This window comes from Helianthus annuus, chromosome 10 (assembly GCF_002127325.2).
Source record: "Helianthus annuus cultivar XRQ/B chromosome 10, HanXRQr2.0-SUNRISE, whole genome shotgun sequence".
Classification (NCBI taxonomy): Eukaryota; Viridiplantae; Streptophyta; class Magnoliopsida; order Asterales; family Asteraceae; genus Helianthus; species Helianthus annuus.
This window is the reverse complement of record NC_035442.2, coordinates 149,247,840-149,262,523: the sequence shown is the minus strand read 5'-3', so window position 1 is coordinate 149,262,523 and position 14,684 is coordinate 149,247,840. Positions and strand designations below refer to the sequence as shown.

General features: G+C 39.0%; 1 protein-coding gene across 1 annotated transcript; it reads right to left on the bottom strand.

Moving 5' to 3' along the window:
• Nucleotides 1–4,965: 4,965 nt before the first annotated feature.
• On the bottom strand, nt 4,966–5,406 carry LOC110882897 (ATP-dependent RNA helicase ded1-like). Its single transcript, XM_022130793.1, has one exon. It carries the CDS (start codon nt 5,404–5,406, stop codon nt 4,966–4,968), a length of 441 nt encoding a protein of 146 aa, XP_021986485.1.
• Nucleotides 5,407–14,684: the final 9,278 nt, after the last annotated feature.

The window sequence follows — 14,684 nt, the reverse complement described above, 5'->3', positions numbered from 1 at the left end:
AGTTAGACCCAGGGACTATCCGGGAACAAAAATTGAAAACTTGGGGACTATTCAAGTAGTTTTAGAAAGATAGGGACTATAGGTGAAAAAAGGCGAAACCACAGGGACTATCCGGGCATTTTTCTCTTTCTTAAATTATTATCTTATTAACTTATTAGTTACTCCACTTCGATATAAACGGTCAACGGAATACTATTGACAAAAAGGTTATGACAATTTTAAATATAGTTTTTGTTTTGTTGCAATAATTTTTGGTGGTTAGATTCGTGATCATTTCATGCTTGGATATATATGCATGTTAGAACATGTTTCTATGAGTTTTTTTAAAGTTTCCTTAAAATATTTAAATCCGCATGCCAATCATCTTCTCTGTCGGGACCAATTAAACATATAAATAAATGCATATATATTTATTCCATCTGCTGTTACGATTTATGAATGTTCTAACACCAGATCGCATGTGACAACCCATCTCAAAGCTATTGAAAATATGCCAACGGAGGTAGGGAACAACAAAGAAAACAAATAATCATTGAAACGTCATACAATTCATATGTAATGTGGTGGTAAAATTTTGTTGTGGAATGGTTTTATTAATGTTTCAGTTGTTAGTTAGGCTATGTGTTATGGTCTAATAGAGGGGTGCGGGGAGGTAGCGCCACCGTGCGAGGTGTGCATAAACATAGTGTCCCCCTCTCACGAGTCACGTCCCACACGAATTAGGGTGAGATGTAACACTCTAAAAATATAAAATTATATATGCATAAATATAAGTTGGTCATGACCAAGGGTAATGTAACTAGGAATAATTAAATCCAGAACTTGATGCTAAATTGAATCAAAGAGTTGAATTATTTTAGGTGTAAAATGTAAAGATGCCCAAAACTAGGGTTGTGAATTTCTGACACGACCCGAAAATACGACACGAACCTAACACGAAATTCGCGGGTTTAGGTTTAGTCTAAACGGGTTCGGGTCAGTTTCAGGTTGAACCCGCGAACCCGTTTAGCTAAACGGGTCAGGTTTGGGTCAACCCGGTCGGGTTGGCGGGTTGACCCGTTTAACCCATTTATATTAAAATTATATTTTTACAATATGTTTTATGTCATAATTTGATTAGGTGTGTAACTTTATGTCATAAATATAACTTAAAAAGGGAAATTGACATAATATTTATGATTTTAATGTAATTTTATTATATAAATTTGTGTTTTTTTTATAGTAGATGTTAATTTTAATATATTAATTTGCTGAAAAAAAATTAAAAAATAAAAAATTTCGGGTTGAATGGGTCGGGTTCGGGTCAGCCTGAGAATATTCGGGTCGGGTTCGGGTTCGTATGTATGACACAATTTTCGGGTTCGGGTCGGGTTTGGGTTCGTCTAAAATTTTCGGGTTCAGGTTGGGTTGAACCCACCAACCCACGAACACGACCCGTTTAGCACCCCTACCCAAAACCCTTATGATTTATTTGAATATTTACATTTAGATAAACTAATTTGTGTTGTTGAAGTTGATGTTATGCGTGCACACCCCTATTTATTTCAAACCTAGCTTGGTTAATTAATCGTAATTAACCAAAACCGAACCATAACCAACTTCATAACCAAATAACCATAACCGAAGTTTGGTTATGGTTATGAAATTCCATAACCAAAGCTAACAGTTTTGGTTATGATTAATGGTAAAAACCGAACCAAACCGACTCACACACACCCCTAATTACATGTATTTTATTATTTGGGGCCAAAGCAAATTAAAAAAAGTTTAGGGTATTATAGCTTCACCATGTTTTCAAAAAATGTGTGCATTTGGAAACCTCTGTCACTGATATAGACATGCTAATTGTCAGTAAACGAGTTGACGTCAACCCGCACGTTGCAGCGGATGTTGATTATGAATGTCTTTAGTATCTTTATATGACATACGAAAATTGTTAAAATAAATTAAGCGTTTAGATAATTGAGTGTTAAAATCTTTGCTAATGCCTAAATTAGGAGATAAACTGAAGCAGAATTTGGTCAAGTTTTATGGTGACCCGAATTCATTATTTAGTTTTTGAAACCAGATCACTAACCTTTCTTAAATAATTTTAGATTTAGGATCAAATACGAAGGCTTCTAAAAATAAGAAGTCGTACAGACGGTATCAAACAAACTCCGATTTATCTCATTCAAGTGGCATTGGAACCGTTTTATTGAACTCTACGACGTGAGATTTTAGGTTTTCACTTTTGGATTTATAGGTTGTAGATTTTAGATTTTTTGTTTATTATCTATGTGTCTTTTCTATGTTTGTGGCATTGTGTCTTTTTTTCGACTTATTGTGTCTTTTTTCTTCGACGTTGTGTTATATGTTTCGGCATTGTGTTATATTTGCTCAAATTGTGTCATCTTGTGTGATCTATTGTGTCTTTTTATACTTTTAATTTTATTTTTAAAAGCATTTATAGTCATTATAATACATCGCACGAAAACCTTAACTACATAAAATTTTTTCACTCAAACTTATAACATATTTGTCCCTTTTCTATATACGAAATTTTAAATCTCTTCATGCAAATCTGGATGTTTGTATTGTTTTAATTCTGTTACACAACTTGCTGGACAATAGAACTGCATATTGACACATTTCATATCGTAGAACAATAGAACTTCATATTGAAATAAACCAAACCTTTCATATGAACTTTGATTTTTTATACACATCATTGGTTTCAAAAGACACATTGAAACATGAGATTAATCAAGCGTGGTATGCTTTAATATAATTTTCTCCGGGCATTTCAACTCCGCAGCACCTTCAAAACATATTTACACGTCGGTTTGACCCGTCGCCGAAGGGCCATTATCCATCCTATGGTCAATCTTCGCCGTCAAGGATTCCGGTAGAGGCGGATCAATGGTCGATTCCAGCACTGCTGTGACTCGTAGTCAATCCTACAACTCGTTACGGGAAGCGTTTACTCAGACGGGTTTTCATTATTTGATACGTAGTCGCTGATGACTGGCAATGCCGAGGGCGGCATTTATTTTCGCAGAAGGTTAGACGCTTACGACCAGAGAATTATTTGATTTCGATGGATTAAAATGGGAAGTTTCGCTTGGCGTTTGCGCCGACGGATTCGTCACTTTCGATCATCATCGGTAATGTCCGACAGCCAGCAAGAGACATATGTCGGTTATGATATTAGTAACAGCGAGGGACACGTTATGATATTGGTAAATCGGTTGTCAGTTTTCCGCCAACGAATTATGCATCTAAAAATTCTAAATCAAAACAGATCAAAATACGTACAAAAAACATCATATAATCAAGAACAACTTCGCAGATTCGTAACTGTTGCTTCTTCATCTCTCACAACTCACGCGTTCTGCCGTCTCTTCGTATCCGGTGAGTCGTAACCACCCCCTCTTCATTTCCGGCAATTTGTAACAAGTGCCTCTTCGTTATTATGTTCATCATATAGGTACATATTTAATCAATTTCACATTTAAATAAGATCAAATTACACAAAAACACATATAATCAAGAACAAAATATACAGAAAAGGACAATAGATACATCGGAAGATATGCAACAAAACACTGACAGATAAGAATATTTATATTTCTTTGGATTGGCAAGACAAGACAACACCCGTCATTGATGCCACCGCTAGATCCTACCCCTTTCTTTGTTTTCTGGATAGAAGAAAAAAAAGCACCATTGAAATTACGTTGCGGCCAAAGGATGTAACTGGTTGGAAATTGATTGATTTGTGGTGGTGGGTGTTATGTAGGTGTGAAACGGTGGCAAGCGACGGGTGTGTAGGAAACGCGTCGTTTGTGTATTAATTATTTTGAAAAAGAATTAATTTTCTAACCTACACGGCTTTTAAGTGAAAGGGTATAAAATAATTTTCGAACCAACACGATTTTTAAATGAAAAGGCATGACTCAAGTTTATAATATAAATTTCTAAACCACGTGACTTTTAAACGAAAAGGTATGACCCTAGTTGGTAAAATCACACCTTTTCAAACGGTATGGATTAAAGTAAAATCACACATTTTCAAAGGGACGTGATGTTTAAACAAATGAGACATAAACCAAGTTTTTTTTAGTTATATCACACCTTTTCGAACGGACGCGATGTTTAATCATACCCCAAGTTACTATTTGTATAAGAGTATAATATAATTTCAATAGTAAAACTTTGTCAACGATATTTTGACATGTGAACTATTAGTAAATTTCGTTGTTATTATGTCGATAAAATGTTGATTATTTTTTACCCACACCATGTTTTCCGACGGAGTATCACTGACAACTCTTACATGCGTCCCCTAGTGTTTTGACGAATGTGTCCTTTGCTGAAACTTTTTGTAGTTTGACAATTTTTAATTCTACTCAAAAACATTTTTCTGAAATATATTTAATAGTGGCTAATCACAACAATTCAAAATTCAAATTTACTTTTGACTAATTATTTATGGTCATTGTATTTTTTTTTTTGTAAAGGAGATAATTTCTCCCAATTTAGTTGTACATATCTTGTATTTATTAGTGAACATTGTGAATAGGAAGATCATCCTTTTTCACTCTTTCAATATTAAAAATGCTAATTATAATCTTGAAGAGATGCATAAGCTTTTGAAGTACCATATCTCTCGAACTAAAACAAATTAAGTTTTAGTAATATGGATAACTAGATAAATCACATGATAAAAGGCATGATGCATGCATTATGTTAAAAGAATCTATTTGTTTTTAATTTTGTGAGTCGCGGTCTTATTTTTCAAAACTCTTAGGTAGTGTTTGGTATGCATGAATGTGAGGTGAAATGGAATGAACTATTGCGAGGGAATGAAAAAAAGTGTGTTTGGTTGGTCAACGTAATGGAATCACCCATTACATAAGTCTTTCCATTCTCTCAAATTCATTCCATCCACTCCCCCTGTTTTTTTTCATTCCATTCCCTCTCTCAGCCTACATCACAAACACCGTCCATCACCTCCACCATTGGCCACCACCACCACCTACCGTCGTCACCATTCGTCACCAACCTCCGCCGACCACCACCGTCCTCCGCCACCCGCCATCGTAAACCACCGCCACCCCGACCACTACCGCCACCCTCCGCCGACCACCACCACCATCCTCCGCTGCCACCACCCGCTACCATCAACCACCACAACCCACTGTCGTCGTCGCCACCACCCGTCACCACCACCATCGACCACCATCGCCGCCACCCACCGCCACCGACCACCACCACCCCGACTACTACCGCTATCTTTCGCAGCCACCTCCCGCTACCGTCGACCACCACCACCAACTGTCGTTGTCGCCACCACCATCGACCACCATCGCCGCCAGCCGCCACCACCGACCACCGCCACCCTCCGTCGACCATCACCACCATCCTCTGCGACCACCACTCGCTACCGTCGACCACCACCACCCACCGTCGTCGCCACCACCATCGACCACCATCGCCGCCACCTGCCACCGCAGACCACCGCCGACCCCGACCAACGCCGCCACCACGGCTAACAACCATCACCCACCGACCACCGCCACCCACCACCGCTACGACCGACCACAGCCACCCATCGCTGCCACCGCCACTAGCCGCCACCGATCACCGCCACCACCCATCGCCGATTTAATTCATCCCTCTTTTCTTACCTACCAAACAACACAAAGTAATGATTTATTCCTTTCCTGCATGGTAACCAAACAAGACTATGCAATGTAATGATCCATTTCATTCCTTTGTCTATTCCATTTTCTCGTCCATTCCATTCCCTCATTTTTAATATTTTTTATATCTTAAAATCATCAAACAATCTGTTTGATTAAAAATTATTGAAAGTAAAAATAAAAAAGATACATGTATAAATGATAAGTTTACTTAAAATTGAGGTTGAGGTGTTATATTGTAATTTCATCATCGGATACATTGCAACTTTAATATAGTTATGTGAAGAAATACTGGTTCAAATGACCGGAATTAATTGGATCAGGGGGTTTGTGTGACAACCCTTACCAAATCAGGTATCCGTATGACTTAATTAATATTTAATTACTGCTTAATCACTGTGCTTGTTTGAAATTGTGGATAAACTGCTACTTGAATACTGATACATGCACATACTTGCATCATACTTTATTTGCTGTCACTCTATTATTTACATACAGAACTTTAGTGACAAACTTGATGCACAAAAGCACAGTAGCACAATGAACGGATAACCCAGTAATCGTGCTGACATAGCCAGCACCAGGCAGACACTGCCTCTAAGGCCTGTATGAGCCAGAGATAGTTTACTACACTAGTAGAGAGTGTAGGGATATGAGGGTTGTAGAACTGTGTCACTAGGTAATAGTTATAGTGACCGGATGTGCCTAAAACGTACTTTGAGTACAAAATACTGCACTTTAAATAAAAATTCAACATTAAGCTATCTAGTAAAGTGTCAAAACATGAGAAAAATATTACTAGACACTTTCCAAAGTGTCGGGAATTTATTGTGTCACTAGAAATAATATTAACGACACTTTATACACTTATTAAGCACTTTAACGGATTGATATCCAACCGAACAACCGGACTTACCCGGAACCTAAAAAAAATATTGTCAATGACTCTATTTTTCTTTTTTTGAGCCAGTTAGGGTCCCCGAATACCCTAACACCCTTTATAATATATTACACACTATTACACTAAATTAAATTCCTAACTAAACAAAATATTACCTAAACTATGAAGTTGAAATCGAATTGCTAACCCCAAACCCCCCAACCGTCGGTTTTCCCCATGTAGGGAACACACCACCAAAATTTTGATTATAATAATCTCATTGGCTTGATATCTAGGCTACAAGATATTTAGTGGACAAAGGGATTATATGGTTTATGAAATTGCTTATAAGACTAAAGCATTTCACTTTCACATAACAAAATCTTGTTTTCTTTCCTCCTTGCCACTACTCTCGGCCGAACACCTTAGCCCACCCACCATCACCTTCCAAATTTGATATTGCTATTCTACCAATATACAAGTGTGTTAGAGCTCATACGAGGAGATCCGATGCTTACGGAATCGCAAGGACCTCACCACAACGCTATTAACCGTCTAATTTTTCGTCTAGTTTCTTCCCTAGCCTCGAGCTAGTAGTAAGTGACTCTAAACACCCTATTGTTCATATCTAAAGTGGTTAATAAGAAATTTGTCGGATAAAAATCATAAACACTAGCGAACAAAATTTAAAGTCCACTAAAAATAATAAACATGGTGGTTAATGAATGAATATTAGTGTAAAACTTTTGAAACTAATTTTGTTATGATTATTTAGTGTTGTTTTATGCTAGTAGTAGCTCGGATCGTCATCTAACCCGGCTAAGTCATGTTCATGTAACATGACCGAGAGTATGTTAAAGTGTGAAAGTGGTTAGATGAAGAACACTACTACTATTAAACATGAACTTGTGTAAAAACAATATTTCATATGAAATGGAGTTCTAAACTAGTAGATCTAAGGATCTACAAGTGGTATTTTTGAAGAACCAAGTGTCAAGTGAAATCAAATTTTCTAAACCGGATCTTTCCTAAACAAGGGTGATTTTTGTGAACACACGAGTGTGTAGACACTTGTGTAACAAGAAGTTTTGACAAAGAATTATTTTTGTAAATTTTGACAAGAAGTTGTGGAAATGTAATTTCTTTAAAAACGAGATTCTCAAGAAACCAAGCTTATTTATAAAAAGGTCTACTACAAATATGGGGAAATTACTACATATTTTACACAAATCACAAGTTCATGTGTTTTGCGACTTATGTCCATTTTGACTAGTTTGATGGTTTGAATATTGTTTATTGAGAAAATTGTTGTTTGAATTTATAAAAGAAAATGATACGCTTGAAAGCGTGGCCACCTCCAGTTACAGGGGAAACTCTGGCGAAATTTTTTCAAAATCTAACACTTGGAAATATTTTTATCACAAGTGTTATGAATATAATTTTTAACTTATTTTTCCCAAATAAATTTCGCCATGATTTTATTACAAAATTTCTAAGTGTCGTAGGTGGGATTTTCACAAAATAAAACTTACTAAAATATATATATTTAGTATATATTTTCCCTAATAAGACTTGTGTGAATTTTATGATTATTTTGTGAACTACGTAAATATTATTTTTAGTAAAAATAATATTACCGAATTAACGACTCCAAAATAATACGAACGCCTTCACAATAAATATTAAGTTACAACGGTATTATTAATGCCGCCCGATCTTTAAACGTAACTTACGCATTTTCAGAAAAATACTAGTGAACGCGTATTTTAACAAAGGTTATTTTGGGAAAATTATATGTAATAAAATATAATATTTTTTTGGGAAAAATATTTATATTTTGGAGAAAGAATTAAAATATATTTTAAGTGAGACTTAATAATATATTACGAAAATTCACAAACGCACATGTATTAAAGCCCCCATCCTTGGGAAGGAATATATTTACCAAATAATTACGAAGTGTAATTACGAAATAGTTGCCTAACTATTTCTCAAAAACTTAAACCTTAAGCTAAGGCACGGCCGTCCGTCTAATAGAAGTTAGTACGTGTAGGTTGTCGCACCGCAGTTTGACCAGGAGATTTTCTTGTCAGAGACGCACCACAGTGAGTTCATGTCCCCCTTTTCTCTTAACTGTTTTCAGTTTTCTAAACTGCGGGGGTGAAATACATGTTACTATGTTTACGAGTACTTTATACATGGTATGGTTAGCGTAAGGAGGGTTACTACTTAGATCATGTGAGTGGGTAGGCGCAACTTGAGGCCATTAATCCTCATTGTAGGACCGAGGGACAGTAGCGGTAGATCTATCTGGGTGTAGCGAGCCCAGCCCCAGGCCCAGCAGAACGGACTTCGGGGTGACTTTGTGCCCAACGCAAAATCCGCTAGGTTTGAGTCTTCCTACTGCACATCACACATATCAATGGCCTTGCAAACCATTGGTGATCTCTTTTTCCTTATTTGCTACATACCAGGATTTTATACTTACAAAGGTTTTACATACTCACTTACACATGAAATCGCTCAACAATTTTTGTTGATTTTTCTAACTTACATGTATTTCAGGGAGCTAAGGATCTGGCACGGTATGCTACGTTTTCATGCTGCGTAGAGTTATCGGATCATCCAAGTTTAGGGGTTGTGGCTTTTACCTGGACGAGTCACAGTTCTTAAACTACGTCTATCTTAAGTTTGTGGTTGTGTCTTTCAAACAATGTTTTTATGTCATTAGATTGTAATTTCCGTTGCATGTGTCAACACATTAAGATAATGTTGTGGTATTTTACTTTTCAAACTTAAATCAATGGATGATCTGCATGGTTTTATTTTCATATAGCTTTGTTATGATTAAGCTATGGTATTAAGAAGTCACACCAAATAAACCCACGCTTCCGCAAAGCCAGGGTGTGACAGTTTGGATCTGCATAAAATGGTAAGGTCTTCTCATTTGAATCAGGGGTGATTGATCTTTTTCTTCGAACGATAACTGCAAAACGAACAGTCGTTAGACTCGCCACGGGGAGAATGGGGGTTCTCTCCGTAACCACCATCCAGCATGAGAATAAGTATAGACTCCTCGTCTTGGCTCATGATAACGAGATCGTCCATGTAAACTTTTACTGTTACGCCAATATCTTCTCCAAAGACTCTGTCCATCAATCGTTGGTAAGTAGTTCCCGCGTTGCGGAGACCAAAAGGCATTTTCATGTAGCAAAAAATATCTTTGTCTATGCGGAAGGCCGTTTTGTCTTCGTCTTCCTCCTTCATTTGCACTTGATGGTAACCCTTATAGCAGTCTAAGAAACACTTCCAGCGGAAGGATGCTAAGGAATCTACTTTCTTGTCTATTTCTGGGAGGGCGTAACAATCCTTTGGGCAGGCCTTGTTGAGATCTTTGAAATCGACACACATGCGCCACCCGCCGTTGTGTTTCTGCACCATTACTGGGTTGGCTACCCAGGTTTGATATTGTACTTCGCGCAGGATCTCAGCTTGAAGTAATTCGGCTACTTGTTCATTCATTGCGTCTGCTTTTTCTGTGCTGAGACTGCGCTTCTCTTGCGCGACTGGTTCCGCAGGATATTTAAGCAGTTCTATGTTATTTCTCTTGGTACTCCAGTCATGTTCGCCGGGGACCAGGCGAAGATATCCATGTTGTTAGATAAGAGTTCTTTTAACTTTATACGAATTGCCGGCGAGATGGCGTGTCCTAACAAAATGGTTTGTTCAGGATATTCCTCATTCAGGACCCATTTTTCTGGTTCGTTCGACGGTGAAGGTTTGGCAACTTTTGCTGGTGGCTCATCGTCCACATACATTACTTCTTTGCTGGAATATAAAATTGCTACCCCGATTTCCGTCGGAAAACCACAAGCGGTGTGTGATATGGAGGTAATCATGCTGAACTCTCTCTGAGATCGTCTCCCTAGTAGTACATCATGACGCGATGTTGCTGGCATAATCATAAAATTGACTGTGACAGTGCGTGAGTGCTCACCGTCTGAGAGGGTTACAGGGAAGGCGATTTGACCCAACGAAAATACAGATTCGTTGCAGAAACCAGTGAGAGGAAAATCGACTGGTTTTAAGCACGCCTTATCCTCTGGGTCTAGTTGCCTAAAACATTGCTCGTAAGTTATATCCATGGAACTTCCTGGATCTATAAACATATAATCAGTGCGATAGTGGCCGAAGATACCAGTGATGATTACTGGGCGTTCTTCTTAAGGACCTCCTGGAACGACAGGGAAGACTACTTACTGCTCTCGCCAGTGCTGATTGTGGTTCCGTTTATGCGGTCTTCGCGAAGGTCCTCCCTGTACCATCCTTATCTATTGCACCTTGGTTTCCTGGTGGTCGTTATCTTCTGGATTTTGTATATATCTGAGTGGTTCCAGATATCCTTGGCAACTAAGTTGGATGTCCCACTGCCATGGAAAACAGAGAATGAAGAGAAATGAATCAAATCGAGAAGATGTGAATAGAAACTGAGAAATCGGTGGGCGCCAATGAAGAAACACTGGTTCAAATGACCGGAATCAATTGGACCAGGGGGTTTGGATCTGCATAAAATGGTAAGGTCTTCTTATTTGATTCATGGGTGATTGATCTCCTTCTTCGAACGATAACTGCAAAACGAACAGCCGTTAGACTCGCCACGGGGAGAATGGGGGTTCTCTCCGTGACCACCCTCTGGCGTGAGAATAAGTACAGGTTTCAATGAAGAAGAAGAAGAAGTGATAGTAAAGTGAAGTGAGAGTAACTTGAGGAATGATACCTGAATTGCCTTATTTATAACCGAATTTTGGGCGGTAAAGTTTGTTGACGGGAGAGATAACGAAAAGCATTTTCCGTAGGCGGTTATTGTCTCCACTGTTAATTACTAACGTGATGTATAAGCACATGGATCGTGGGTATGATCAACGGCTAGGGAGATGCCACGTGGAAAGTGGGTAAGTGTGGATCCTTCTCTAAGTTAGTGCCATCATCGTGACCGTGAGGGATGCTTGGGATGATGCCACGTGGCCATTCGGTTATAACCGAATGGCTGTGCACGATAAAGCCTTCTAGAAGGATTACAGCTGTAATCCTATGTGGCTCTTCCTTATGCTAATTCTGTTGTGACAGAAAGGTTATTTTTGTCCAAGTCTGGGTGACATTCGCGCGGAGATGTTGTTAGGATTTTATCCTATCTGCTGTATGAGAGCTTGCGCAAGGATATGTTATCTCTATCTTGGCGCGCGGATGTTGGAGATTGCTTTCTTTTAAATTCTCTTCTTTAGAACCAGTGCGTTGCCGCGCAAGGTTCCTTGAAAGAGGTTTTACTGTGGTGGAGTTGTGGTATGGTCCCATGTGTCTGCGCGGGGTTTTTGGGACCATACCCCTTCAAGTCCCCCCAGTCCAGTGTTGCTCTTATGCAAATAAGTGGAGTACTGGACTATAAGAGATGAGTGTTTTTTGCTATGTGGAGTTTCTTGGCGCAAAAATGTTGGAAATCTTCTTGGGGAAGATTTTTCTCGATTTGAACTGTTCATTATGTTAGAATGAATTGTTTTGACTGGTCACCTTCTTACTGAAACTGTAGCTTCTGGGAATGCGTGTAGGCGCTGTCAGAGATCATTTAGTGGAATCGATGATTACTGCGATGCCGCCGTTTCAGAAAGTGGTTGTCACACCCCCAAAATGCCACCTAGGGATTGTCCCTGTTAGGCGTGTGACGTACCAACAATGAGCCACTAATCACATCGAACTCATACTAGTTTCAAAATTAAATCGTCAAATAGTAATGAAAAACACCAATCACGAGTTTAATTGCAAGCCAACATATTCAGCGGAAGCAAATAGTAACCCAAAGTTAAATTGTTCGAAAACCAATGTGTAATGGCAACAAATAATCACATGAATTCCTTCAGTCGACCCATGACCACTCCAGCTACTCCAGACAGCAAGTTCCAAATCCAAGAAATCCAAGTACCTAACGACCTGCGAGCATGCAACAAGTGTATCAGACAAAGCTGGCGAGTTCACAGTTTTAGAAAACGTTTACAGTTTTAGAAAACGTTTATTACCAGTTGTATGTAAAACAGTTCACTGACAAATGCAAGTAATATTGTTAATATCTCAATTCCGAACAAGACGGCTCCTGAAATACATGACTGCCCTTCCCACGTACTCCTATCTAGTACTGGGCCCCGACTGGGTCATTAGTTCACATCCGTCCTATCTAGGAGCGGTGTGAGGGTGCCAAACCTAAGTAGCGCTACCAACTAATACCCGTTACCCTCCAGGTAACATAATAAGGGACTTACAAGAATGATAGGTGAGAATATTAACCAATATACCCGTTTTTACCCAAAAGACTTATCCCTCCACGGGATACCCACTAACTGTCCCAACCACCGGGACGCATGCTCAAAAGTAGTGAACTCATCTTAGATTGCTCGGTATGTCACATTACTTTACCCATTCCAAGTTGGTCAACCAAACCCTATCGTGGTTTCCAAAGAAAATCAGTTAACATGCACAAAAATCACATATTTCGCATTCATGTTGTGTACAAGAAGCACTCATATTGCACACGTCATAATAGTTAACACACAAGCCATTTTCATCAAGTAATCACTTAACATGTACTCCAATCTCACACAAAACACATACAGTGACACGTATTCAATTCCATAATACACTAACATGTGATAGTTTACCCTTGCTCACTTATGTATGTGACTTGACATGAATTGTTACTCTACTCGGCCCAACTTGCAACATTCTGCCCGATACTAGTGGCCTAATGTAGGTGTGAAATCCAACGGTTTCACCCATGTATGGCAATTTACTTATACCAAATCACCCTTTATATGTATCATGCAAATTACACCACATATTGCCATGCTAGTTATAACATTCACTCATGCAATCCAACTTTTTAGCACACGTCATTAAGTCATAAACTAAGTGTTTGGTTCACTTACTGTTCGTTTACACAACCTATCCAACCCATGCTGCCAATACTTAACCTCTATCATGCAAGTATGTTTTCACAATAATTCAAGCCTGGTTCGAGTGTACCGCAAGTGGTTTGTGAGGCCCAACGGTACCGGCCCAAGTGCATAGTGTGTGTGTATAGTCCACTAGTTCCAAGCCCAGCTAAGTGTTGTTAACTGATTGCGGCCCAAAGTGAAAAGGGCTTCGGTGGTACGGTCCACTCCGGGGACGTACAATTCGGGGTTGGGCCACTGACTTCAGTGACTGAATTCTGTGGCTAGTGTCACCTCCCCCGACCCAACTCTTTGTACGTGACCCATCATGTGCATAAGCATATGACCCAATTTAGTTATATCATTTGTATAATCACATCACTTGCACATAGCCGAAAATAACCAAATTATGACTAGAATCCATATCATCATTATCATCAGTATTCTATTACATCATGAGTTTACATATAATGGCCGACCATTGCACTCCCAATCCTAATACTATTGGGCCGCCATTATCAAATGAACCACAAGCACTGAGTAGTTGAATTATTATGCCTAGTTCACTTGATTTTTGATTGGACCGAATATTGTATTAGTGGCCAGACACTTTAGTTGTTCAAGTTTCACAGTCAAGATCAAGGGAAACTAATGCATACAATCATAACTGTATATTCTAATAGTTTAACAATAAACAATTCTAGATTATAACATCGATCAAGACACTATTCATGAAACACATCCATTAACATATGCATAGCCGTATATGTACGTTCAAACACAACTCATATACTAACCGAAGTACGATGCGGGAGCGAAGATGCTTAGATTCGTGAAAGTGAGAGAGAGAGCTTCGGGTGCTTCTGGTGACGCTTTCGTGTCTCCGACGAGTCATGTTGCATTGCCGCCGGGAATAGGGGTGCGACCAGGGGTTTGGGGGGAATTACAATCGATGTCTGCCATTGATGATGGGACGATGGGGAGAAGGATAACTGCCGCCAACTACATGGTGCTAGGGTTTCGCTTACAAGAATTCTTGTGGAATAATGCAAGTCACGTACCCCCTTGTGTGTGTATGCTTTCGAATGAGTGGCCAAACCCACTTTAGGTTTCGTTTTGGGCTCAGGGATTTGTTTCGCA

Excerpts from the sequence above, each read along its gene's own strand:
- LOC110882897 (XM_022130793.1), bottom strand. The coding sequence starts at position 5,406 with ATGGTGGTGATGGTCGACGGAGGGTGGCGGTGGTCGGTGGTGGCGGCT.